We start from the raw sequence: 12,622 nt of genomic DNA on the forward strand, positions 1-12,622 counted from the left end.
CCTGGAAACTTTGAACACCCTCCTTAAGCTCAACATACTTTCCAGGTGCGCCTGTGAAAACTTCAGCAACATGGAAAGGTTGGCTAAGGAACCGCTGAATTTTCCTAGCGCGAGCGACTGTTAACTTGTCGTCCTCACTGAGCTCATCCATTCCCAAAATGGCAATAATATCTTGAAGATTCTTGTAATTCTGAAGAACCTTCTGAACACCACGAGCAGTGTTGTAGTGAGCCTCGCCAAGAACATGAGGAGACAACATTCTGGATGTGGAATCCAAAGGATCGACAGCAGGATAAATACCGAGCTCGGAAATCTGCCATGTAGCACAAATCAAGTCAAATCGATAACAACCAGATTTCAATCAACAAAAAATACAGCTAAATATTAGGTAGGCAACCTGTCGTGAGAGCACGGTGGTAGCATCAAGATGGGCAAAAGTGGTAGCAGGGGCCGGATCTGTCAAGTCATCAGCAGGCACATAAATAGCTTGCACGGATGTAATAGAACCCTTTTTTGTGGTGGTAATCCGCTCCTGCAGCCCTCCCAGGTCAGTAGCAAGGGTTGGTTGGTATCCCACAGCAGATGGAATACGTCCAAGCAGAGCAGACACCTCAGAGTTTGCCTGACATAGAATAACCAGACATACAGCTTTTTCAGGCATAATAAAACACAAGTTGAGCAGAAAGCTGAGCATATATGTTTGCGGGTGTCAATTGTGAACCAATTACCAAAGATATCATTGCTGGTAATTGACATAAGGGTACCTGAGTGAAACGGAAAATGTTATCAATGAAGAGAAGCACATCCTGTCCTTCGGCATCACGGAAATGCTCAGCGACAGTCAAACCAGTCAGTCCAACACGAGCACGAGCACCAGGGGGCTCATTCATTTGCCCGTACACAAGAGCACACTTGCTCTCACTCTGCAACAAAACACTAGTGTAAGAAAGATTTATCCAATACATACAAAATGCAGTAATATATTGGATATGTGTTTCATGTACCTGCTTGTCGTCGAGCTTAATGACACCACTCTCAATCATTTCCCTGTACAAGTCATTACCCTCACGCGTACGTTCTCCAACACCAGCAAAGACAGAGAAACCACCTAGAATAAACAAGTGAAACAAATAAGCCAAAATAAACACCTAGAATAAACAAAAAGCTTGGCATGACTATCAAGCTCTGCAAAATACTAACCATGGGCCTTGGCAACGTTGTTAATCAACTCCATAATAAGGACAGTTTTGCCCACCCCTGCACCACCGAAGAGACCAATTTTACCACCTCTTTGATAGGGTGCAAGTAGATCCACAACCTAGTGGAAGTAAAATGCTCACATTAGAATTAATATTTGCACAGATAGGAATTCTCTTGCTAATCTAAAGATGCCTAACCAATTAGAAGTCATGTGTGTTAAGAAAATAACACTTTAGAAGGGACACCTTAATTCCAGTAACAAGGATTTGTTGCTCGGTAGCTTGCTCAACGAAAGCAGGGGCTTCACGATGGATAGGCAGGTAACTGTTTGTTTCTGCAGCAGAGAGGAGTAATCAGTAAATTAAATTCATATACAGGTAATGATCACAGTTTCAATGCATGTTTAACAGACTTACTTATATCTCCCTTGTGATCAATTGGCTCACCAATAACATTGATAATACGCCCAAGAGTCGCCCTACCAACAGGAACCTACAAAAGTGAACACCACAAATGCATCAACAAAAGCAGAAAAATTATGCTCAAATATAGTGACACCCCCTCCGATTTCTGATATAAGAAGTTTATGACAACGATATGGTTCAAAGTAACACTTTGATTGAATTTCTCAGATAAAAAAAGTCACTTTGAACTTGAATAATTAAATATTATAAAAATATACTGGGAAATGTATGGTCTTCTGGACCCACCAATTCACACGATCACTTAGTGAGAACCCTACATGGCGCCCATGCATACTCTGCTTTTCTCACTAATGGATACCTTATCTATGCTTTGAGCGATTCTCAGAGCATAGAGATGCTAAGCCAGAAATTTGTCCCACATGGCATGCACCATCCAGTAACTTTACTGGCTACCTAATGATAAATATTTTCATACTCTGGTGATAGGAATCGATATATGAAAACAGTATCAAAAATAGCAATATAAGGACGTCCATGGTTTGCAGAGTGAACGCCTCACATTTGTCTCCTTACCAACAATCATTACTGAATCAGTATGGCAAGTCCATTGGTAAACTACAGAAATGGATTTACTTTGCACTTGTACCGTCACCAATGATCAGCACCAATTCAGTGTGATGTCAATTGTCAACCCATTCGCTAACTAAAGCCATATATGATTCGCCATTTAATACACAGATCGGCACATACAAATCAAATCCAACACCCACCGATTCGTCATTTCATCAGAATAGAATTAGATCAAAATGGAACGTCTCTAACATGACCGAGGTTGAGAGGCAGGAGAGGGCAGCATTACAGTGATCGGGGAGCCGGTGTTGAGGACGCGCTGGCCGCGGACGAGCCCTTCCGTCCCGTCCATGGCGATGGTGCGGACGACGTTCTCCCCGAGATGCTGTGCCACCTCGAGCACAAGGCGGATGCTGTTGTCGAGCACCTCCAGCGCCGTGAGGATCGGGGGGAGACCCTCGTCGAACCGCACGTCCACCACGGCACCAATGACCTGGCACACCTCACCCACCGCACCGGCGCCGGTGAAGTCATCCGTAATCTTAGTGCCGGTGTGCTTGTCGGAGGTGGGGGGCGGCGTGACCGGAGCGGCCTGCGCCGCGGCGGATGACGAGTAGGCGGCGGCGCGGTTGAGCAGGAAGCCGGCCGGGGACGGGCGGTGGAGCGGCGCGCGGGGGCACGGGGAAGGGGAGGCGGCGCGGATGCGTGAAGCGGTGCGGAGGACCGACGAGATGGCCCGGCGGGTGGCCATGGCCGGCGACGAGGACTTGGATCTAGGTTTGCGAAATGGTCCGCGGGGTGGGGAGTGGCGGCTCCGCACTACGGGAAAGGGTGGTAGGGGTTTGGGATCGGGATCGGGGTCGGGGCGCGGAATAAGGCTGGTCACAATGGGCAAGAACATAAGCTAGTAATTTCACACTTCCCTAGACTATGTTACTACCTCCATAGTGGGTAGGAACATCCATGTAGTGTCATGCAACGATGTATTTATTAGGTTATAGACTCATTGTTTCTTGGAGTGTGTGATGTTCCGGTAACTTAGCTAGTTACCACAAGCACCTCTCTCTTCATTAAATACGTGCCACATAAGCAAAGTTGTATTGGAGTGTGTGATGTTACTCCTAAGTTCCTCCCCACTGTGACCAGCCTAAGGAGAGGAGGATTGGGGACTGGGGCGTTCTCGGGAGCGGGAGGGTTTCGCGGGTGGGCTCGGTCCTCTGTAGACCGAGATTGCTTTTTTTTTTAACATCAGTACAGACACAAGCGCTTATATACACGCGCATATACTTACCCCTATGAACGCACACACGCACACCCTATCCCTATGAGCACCTCCGAGAGACTGAGTCGGCATATCATCTTGAGATTTACGAAGTCACTGTAGGCGCCTCGTCGTCGACGGAAACGTCTCCTTCCACTGAAAGCGTATCGCCGAAAATCCTGAAATAAATCCAGGAATCATGCGAGCACCAGGATTTAAACCCTGGTGGGTTAGGGATACCACTGTCCACCTAACCAACTCAACCACAGGTTGATTCGCGTAGACCGAGATTGCTGGAGCGTGTGCTTGCCGATGTATCGTCAGCTTTTACCTAGTTTTTTTTGGGTGATTTGTTCCTCATCCTAGTAAGCTAGTCATAGTTTTTGGGCTATTTGTTCCTCATCTTAGTAAGCTAGTCATAGTGGAGAGTAACTTTGACTAGTCTATGTTACTATCTTTATAGTGGGTCATGCAAGCTTCATTTATATAGGTGTGGACTTATTTTTTCTCAGGATGCATTATGTTATCCCAAACCTCTCTTTTCCTCGTTAACTGCTTGCCACATAAGTAAATTCATCTTGATATGCGTTATGTTACTAGCTAAGTTATTTTCATTATGACTGGCCTAACTGGCTCTTCAAATAAAATAAACAGTTCATCTATTTTCATCTCATTGTTTTTTCTTAACAAAACAGTTTGTTTTTTATATATAAGGGTGAAACAACTAATGGTACGCATAAATACTCGTAGTTTAGAGCAAGCGACGACGGGCTTGGGGTGGGGTGTGGAATGGCGGCGAGCCCGATACGGGGAGGGTTTGCAACGTCGCATCGGCGGCGACCTTCGGGGTGGAGCCATCCTTGGTGCCTTTGTTCGACGAGGGCAAGGTGCGTGTCGACGGCAGGGACGCCAGAGGCAGTAGGCGAGGGGCGGCGGCGGTTTTGCCGACGGCAGTCGGGTCAGGTCGCTTTGGTGGCAAATAGCTCGTTGCTTCACGCCACGGTTCGAGAAAGTTGGGGTGTTCTCCGATGATCACCAATATTTATTAGAGCAAGAGAACTTTCTTTATTCAACTCTTCTAATACCAAAAGTTTTATTGGAGAAAAGAGAGTTGTTGAAGATGCTCTTACTCTGCTTTCTGGACCAGGCATGTTTTTTTGTTTCACATGCATTATTTTCATCTTTTGTAATGTATCTATTAGTAGACACATATTTCATATGTCAGGGACACAACAACATCCTTATGTGTCGCCAGACGAAAAGGAATAGGCGAGCAAACAAATAATATAAACTATTTTAGTTTTCTTTTTGAAAAAATATATATAATGGAGGCCAAAAAGCAAGAGGAAAGTAAAAGAAGAGTGAGAGTGGGTGAAGAACATGATCGGAACAAGAAAAATAGAGGAATGGCTTTGTATCAAACTAAACGTCCTTCCTAGGTCCGTTTGTGGTGATTTTGCTAAAAGAAAAGATGAAAACTCAAGACAAAATAGGAACAAACTCAATCCAGTTCAAACCCAGAAGAACATAAATCATAGAAAAAATCCCATGAGGTATTTTTACCTGCCCAGTCTATCCCCTGAAGGCATATTTATTCGTCATACGAATCACATGTAGGAATATCAAAGATAACATCCATGAGATTATAATGTTGGTAGAGTTCACAACATGCAAAAAATCATACTAAATATCCTAAAAATGCAGACTGACTTGGAGACGCTTGCCTACATAGTGAAAATGAACTTAGATGTTTTTATTATTATTTTTGAAATGGACGCTAAGATTTGCCTCATCAATTATTATAGGGGAGAATAGAGTTTGTTCATTTTACAACCAACCCATATACAACACGTCACATGGCAATTACTCGTGCACTATAGTTGTCCCTAGTTTCTTAGCTCCCGCCCTACACCAAAGCTAGCATCGGTTAGAATGTTGTCGAGAAAAATCATCATCGGCGCGCTCTTGTCATGAAATACACGGGAGTTTCTCTCATTAGATAGTCCAAGAAACAAGCATCGTGAGAGAAGCCATGGCCTTCCTATTGGGGATGCCCAAGCCGGTTCTATTCGCCTGCCAATCCTTGACGGAAGCCTCTAAGTGTCAAGTAGAAGTATCCATATGGTCAAGACCCAGCTTGTCAAGACCCAAACTCCAAAACATGTTGGTGAAGCGACACTTGAAGAATAGGTGAGCCCATATTTGTTGCTCCCACTTGCAAAGAGGCAAAGGGCGGAGTTTGGCCACCCATGCTTGGTCAATCTATCTATCGTCCAAATCCGGTCTTGTAATGCTAGCCAAGCGAAGAAATCCTTCGGTGGCACCCAAGTTTTCCAAACCATTTGCTCCATGGGAGAGCAACATGCCCAAGAATTGTGCCTTGTATGCGAAGGCTGCCGAGTAGGGGGGACTGCAATGACAAAAAGGAGAGGTAACAGCGGATCACTTTGTCGGAGGCCCCGACCATGCCTGATTGTAGGGCCAGCCACCCCATTCGATAGGATCCAGGAAGAGGATGGGGAGAGAAGTGTGGCGATCCAATTTCGGACCTTGCTCAAACCCACCTTTTTTGGAGAAGATCAAGAATGAACTCCAACTTGACCGAATCGAAAGCCATGTGGATGTCAGGCTTGAAGAGGAGGGCGGGTGTTTTGCACTTGTGCAACCGACGCGCAGAAATTTCGGACGTACATGAAGTTGTCGTGGATGCTTCTCCTCTTGATAAAGGCACTTTGGGCATTGGAAACATGGGCATTCATGTGAGAACCAAGCTAGATGGATAGCACCTTCGCAATAATCTTGGCGATTGCATGAATGAAGCTAATGGGTCTATAGTCAGAAACCCTCTCTGCACCCTCCTTTTTGGGAAAGAATGTCACATTAGCGGAGTTGAGCCAGTGGAGGTTGGACATGTGGAAGGAGTCGAAGAGGTGTATGACCCTCATGATGTCCCAACATTTATTTGAAAAAAACACATGTGATGCCATGTGGCACGGGCGCCCTGTCGCTCAACATCTCATTAATGGCATACCGAACCTTCTCCTCAGTGATGGCGGCCCCCAACTCATGCAAATCCTGAGGCGCACTTTTTAGCTCGTCCAAATTGAAGTCCTTGGTGCTCGTGTGACCCCTTCCCATGACCTCAGAAAGTGATCATGGATGATTTTCTCCTTCCCCTCGTGCTCAGTCACCCAACCATGCTCGTGCTTGATCCTATTGATGTGGTTCTTCCGCCTTCTCGCATTTATGGGCAGATGGAAACAATTTATGTTTGCATCTCCCTCCTTCAGGTTTGCCACCATTGCACATTGCTTCTTCTGCGCCCCCTCAAGCACTGCCAAGCTTACAATTCTTTTCTTTAGCCTAGCATACATGTCATGATCCTCGAAGGATAATAAACAGTTTTCTTGTGCCAAGTCAAGTTGCAAAATCACCAAGAGGGACGCATGGATGTGGATCTTTGCTTTCGAAAACAATCCCCTAACTCCATTTGGTGAGACAAGTGGTTGTCTTTTTGACCTTACGAAAGAACACCTGGTAAGGCTTGAGTGTTCGCATCGTTCATTTCAGGCATTGTGGACCACCTCATTGAATATAGGCATGGAGGCCCAACAGCTCTCAAACCTGAAAGTACTAGGCCTCCTATCATTGGAAAGCAGGAAGGGACAATGGTCAAACAGTTATGATGAGAGAGCATGCAACACGTGGGTGTTGAAAGTTGTGTCACAATCGTCATTGCAGAAGAAATAATTGAGCATGCATAAGGTTGGATTCGCTCTGTTGTTGCTCCAAAAGAACCTCCGGTTTTGGCGACAAGGGTGTGCAGCACGAACCTCCTCCGTGATATCAACGAGGTGCCTTGATGACAACTGCTTGAACCACGAAGCCGCGGAGCCAACCATTATGACGGTAAACAACAGCCACTAATGTAGACTAGGGGTAGTTGGACGACGACTCAAAGGTAGGGTTGGGTGTTGTCGATCGACTTTAAATAGCCGTGGAAGCAGAGCGATGAAGGCGTGAATGCGGATAACCGGAGTAAGCTTCTTAGGCAGCATGACGTGAATGCGGGTAGGTTAACACGTCGGTGTGAATGTGCGGAGTGTTGTAGAGCAGAATGGTTGAAGTTTTTCTGGATGGCCCAGGGTTAGAGTCCGGGTACATCTGGACTCCTGGAGAGCTCCCCTCGATTTGGTGTTGGCTTGTAGAATTTTAGTACGGTCCATTTTGATGATCCGTTAGGGCTTGGTTGGATTGTCGTTTCAGAGACGTTTACCGGTGTAAAACATCAGGGAGAGAAATTATTGTGTGCGGCTAGAAAAGAGCTGATTGGTTGGTTGTTTAGATCCAAAAACCGGCAGTCAGTGCCTTCCACCTAAAAAAAATAAACACGCAATCCACCCTCTGTATTCTTTTTTTTGCGGGAAAACTAGAGAGCTTTATTTGTTGGAAATATGCCCTAGAGGCAATAATAAAATGATTATTATTATATTTCCTTGTTCATGATAATTGTCTATTGTTCATACTATAATTGTATTAACCATAAACCGTAATACATGTGTGAATACATAGACCACAACATGTCCCTAGTGAGCCTCTAGTTGACTAGCTCGTTGATCAATAGATGGTTGTGCTTTCCTGACCATGGACACTGGATGTCATTGATAACGGGATCACATCATTAGGAGAATGATGTGGTGGACAACACCCAATCCTAAGCATAGCACAAGATTGTGTAGTTCGTTTGCTAGAGCTTTTCTAATGTCAAGTATCATTTCCTTAGACCATGAGATTGTGCAACTCCAGGATACCGTAGGAATGCTTTGGGTGTACCAAACATCACAACTTAACTAGGTGACTATAAAGGTGCACTACATGTATCTCCGAAAGTGTCTATTGGGTTTGCACGAATCGAGACAGGGAATTGTCACTCCGTATGACGGAGAGGTATCTCTGGGCCCACTCGGTAATGCATCATCATGATGAGCTCGAGTTATCCACGGGATCATGCGTTACGGAACGAGTAAAGAGACTTACCGGTAACGAGATTGAACAAGGTATGGGATACCGACGATCGAATCTCAGGCAAGTAACATACCGATGGACAGAGGGAATTGTATACAGGAGTGATTGAATCCCCGACATCGTGGTTCATCCGATGTGATCATCGTGGAACATGTGGGAGCCAATATGGGTATCTAGATCCCGCTATTGGTTATTGGCCGGAGAGGTATCTCGGTCATGTCTGTGAAGGAAATATGCCCTAGAGGCAATAATAAAGTTGTTATTTATATTTCCTTATATCATGATAAATGTTTATTATTCATGCTAGAATTGTAGTAACCGGAAACTTAGTACATGTGTGAATACATAGACAAACAGAGTGTCCCTAGTATGCCTCTACTTGACTAGCTCGTTAATCAAAGATGGTTAAGTTTCCTAGCCATGGGCGTGTGTTGTCATTTGATGAACGGGATCACATCATTAGAGAATGATGTGATGGACAAGATCCATCCGTTAGCTTAGCATAATGATCGTTTAGTTTATTGCTATTGCTTTCTTCATGACTTATACATGTTCCTATGACCATGAGATTATGCAACTCCCGAATACCGGAGGAACACTTAGTGTGCTATCAAACATCACAACCTAACTGGCTGATTATAAAGCTGCTCTACAGGTGTCTCCGATGGTGTTTGTTGAGTTGGCATAGATCGAGATTAGGATTTGTCACTCCGATTGTCGGAGAGGTATCTCTTGGCCCTCTCGGTAATGCACATCACTATAAGCCTTGCAAGCAATGTGACTAATGAGTTAGTCACACGATGATGCATTACGGAACGAGTAAAGAGACTTGCTGGTGACGAGATTGAACTAGGTATGATGATACCGACGATCGAATCTCGGGCAAGTAACATACTGATGACAAAGGGAACAATGTATGTTGTTATGCGGTTTGACCGATAAATATCTTCGTAGAATATGTAGGAGCCAATATGAGCATCCAAGTTCCGCTATTGGTTATTGACCGAAGATGTGTCTCGGTCATGTCTACATAGTTCTCAAACCCGTAGGGTCCGCACGCTTAACGTTCGATGATGATTTATATTATGAGTCATGTGATTTGATGTATCGAAGGTTGTTCGGAGTCCCGGATGAGATCACGGACATGACGAGGAGTCTCGAAATGATCGAGACGTAAAGATTGATATATTGGAAGGCTATATTCATACATCGGAAAGGTTCCGAGTGATTCAGGTATTTTTCGGAGTACCGGGGAGTTACGGGAATTCGCCGGGGGAAGTAGTGGGCCTTAATGGGCCATACGGAAAGGCTATATTCGTACATCAGAAAGGTTCCGAGTGATTCGGGTATTTTTCGGAGTACCAGAGAGTTACGGGAATTCGCCGGGGGAAGTAGTGGGCCTTAATGGGCCATACAGGAAAGGAGAGAAGGGCCTCAAGGGGTGGCCACACACCCCCCATGGGTTGGTCCAAATTGGACTAGGAGGGGGGCGGTGCCCCCCTCTTTCCTTTTCCCTCTCCCTCTCCTTCCTTCTTCTCCTACTTGGACTAGGAAAGGGGGAAACCTACTCCTACTAGGAGTAGGAATCCTCCCTTTGGACGCGCACTTTGAGGCTGGCCCTCCTCCTCCTCCTCCTCTCCTTAACATATGGGGGAGGGGGCACCCCATAGACACACAAGTTGACGGTTGTCTTAGCCGTGTGTGGTGCCCCCCTCCACAGATTTCCACCTCGGTCATATCGTTGTAGTGCTTAGGCGAAGCCCTATGCCGGTAACTTCAACATCACCGTCATCACGCCGTCGTGCTGACGAAACTCTCCTTTTGCCTCAGCTGGATCAAGAGTATGAGGGACGTCACCGAGCTGAACGTGTGCAGATCGCGAAGGTGCCGTGCGTTCGGTACTTGGATCGGTTGGATCGCGAAGACGTTCGACTACATCAACCGCGTTACTAAACGCTTCCGCTTTTGGTTTACGAGGGTACGTGGACACACTCTCCCCTCTCGTTGCTATGCATCACCTAGATGGATCTTGCATGTGCGTAGGAATTTTTTTGAAATTACTATGTTCCCCAACAGTGGCATCCGAGCCAGGTCTATGTGTAGATGTTATATGCATGAGTAGAACACAAAGGAGTTGTGGGCGTGGGTATATACATATTACTTGACGTCACTAGTTGATTCTTAATTTAGCGGTATTGTTGGATGAAGCGGCTCAAACCGACATTACGCGTACCCTTACGCGAGACTGGTTCTATCGACGTGCTTCGCACACAGGTGGCTAGTGGGTGTCAGTTTCTCCAACTTTAGTTGAATCGGATTCAATGAACAGGGTTCTTTCTGAAGATCAAAAAGCAATCACTATACCACGTTGTGGTTTTTGATGCGTAGGTAAGAACGGTTCTTGCTCAGCCCGTAGCAGCCACGTAAAACTTGCAACAACAAAGTAGAGGACGTCTAACTTGTTTTTTGCAGGGTATGTTGTGATGTGATATGGTCAAGACATGATGCTAAATTTTATTGTATGAGATGATCATGTTTTGTAACACGGTTATCGGCAACTGGCAGGAGCCATATGGTTGTCGCTTTATTGTATGAAATGCAATCGCCATGTAATTGCTTTACTTTATCACTAAGCGGTAGCGATAGTCGTGGAAGCAATAGTTGGCGAGACGATAACGATGCTTCGATGGAGATCAAGGTTTATTGCTAACAAGTAAATTTCCCTTCGTCGTTGATCTTTCAAAATTACTCATGAGAATTTCTCTTATAGAAGCATCAACAATAAAGCTGCGACCAAATCGGAAGATAGGTAAATCACTTGCTAGACATACCTTTTAAAACACGTTGGGAGAGCATGATGGTTGCGTTACTTGAACGATAGGTTGTTCCTCTTTTGAATAGCTCCCCAACACCTTGTCATCCTGTTTTTCTAGAATAGATTCGGCATATGTAATATTTGATTCGGTCTTTTCGATAGCCGAATTAACTTTATTATCCGAATCACCATCTTTTTTGATAATTCTATCCACACCCAATGCTTTTTCTTTTTGGCATAATCTAGCTTGGATTGCAGTAGAATTAATAGGCTTTCCCTCTTTTATTAATTCATGTAGAACAACATTGCATTCATCCCAAAAAGACGTAAGGTTTTTCTTAATGACCAAATCTGGATAGAATTGCCCCCCGACACTTTTAGACTCTTTCGGTAACGATATGTCACCGAAATTCTGTAATTGTGTTGGGGGGACATGATATGCCACGGTAGTAGGTGAAGGCATTTGTGCTCCTGTAGAAGTTTCACTTATTCGGCCATGACCATGAAGGTGAGGAGCCGAATTATGGACATCAATAGTTGCGTATGGTGCCAGAAAATTAGTAGCATGAGGTGTAGCATATGATGTTTGAGGGTAATTGGCCGAATAACTAGTAGTAGCATGGCCGATTCCCCTATCCACCGGCACGTTTGGATTAACAAACTGCAAGTTATTTGCCGATGAATAAAAAGTTGAAACACTTTGTTGCATCCTATTGGAAGTTCCTACATGGGGTATCTCAACTTGATTAACCGAACTCAACATGTTGTTCATCGGCATATGGATTTGTAGGGTTGCTGATGCATGGGAGTTGGGATACATATGTTGCATGTTGCTGAAATTATATGAAGTTGAAGCATGAAGATTATTCTGAATCGGCTGTTGCACATAATTAGATACATTATTGATAAAACTAGGGCTAGCCGATACATTATGCTCATTAGACGATCTAGCAACAACATATGCATTATTTGCATCTACATAAGTGAAGTGGGTATTCATATTACCTTTGTAGATGTCAAACCCTAGATGACAATCTCTTCGTAGCAAAAATGGGCCGGAGACCGTTCAACGCTTCGATCCAGAGCGGAGTCGCCAAAAAGTGTTGTCATGGAATTGTCACGGCAGATGTCCTTAGTGTCAGGACTTAGTCGCGAGGCCAACGCATCTATGTGGTAGCTTGAGAGGGGTTGAGCGGGACGAGAGACGCGAGGTTTTACCCAGGTTCGGCCCCTCACGGTGGAGGTAAAAGCCTACGTCCTGCTTCATTGATATTGATGATGATGATGATCACGTTTACAAGAGTGCTCTATCTTGAGAGCTATTGT

General features: G+C 45.0%; 1 protein-coding gene across 1 annotated transcript in view; it reads right to left on the bottom strand.

Moving 5' to 3' along the window:
- Positions 1 to 3,063, bottom strand: part of LOC123061849 (ATP synthase subunit beta, mitochondrial) — a 4,536-nt gene extending 1,473 nt beyond the window's left edge. The window contains exons 1-8 of the mRNA XM_044485131.1: positions 2,485 to 3,063; positions 1,617 to 1,692; positions 1,446 to 1,534; positions 1,201 to 1,318; positions 1,005 to 1,108; positions 765 to 923; positions 398 to 622; positions 5 to 313 (exon numbers count right to left, since the gene is read on the bottom strand). Of these exons, the coding sequence (XP_044341066.1) occupies positions 5 to 313; positions 398 to 622; positions 765 to 923; positions 1,005 to 1,108; positions 1,201 to 1,318; positions 1,446 to 1,534; positions 1,617 to 1,692; positions 2,485 to 2,946 (1,542 nt within the window). The 5' untranslated portion in view covers positions 2,947 to 3,063. The remainder of the gene's footprint in view (positions 1 to 4; positions 314 to 397; positions 623 to 764; positions 924 to 1,004; positions 1,109 to 1,200; positions 1,319 to 1,445; positions 1,535 to 1,616; positions 1,693 to 2,484) is intronic.
- Positions 3,064 to 12,622: the final 9,559 nt, after the last annotated feature.

This window comes from Triticum aestivum, chromosome 3A (genome assembly GCF_018294505.1).
Source record: "Triticum aestivum cultivar Chinese Spring chromosome 3A, IWGSC CS RefSeq v2.1, whole genome shotgun sequence".
In the NCBI taxonomy this organism is placed as follows: Eukaryota; Viridiplantae; Streptophyta; class Magnoliopsida; order Poales; family Poaceae; genus Triticum; species Triticum aestivum.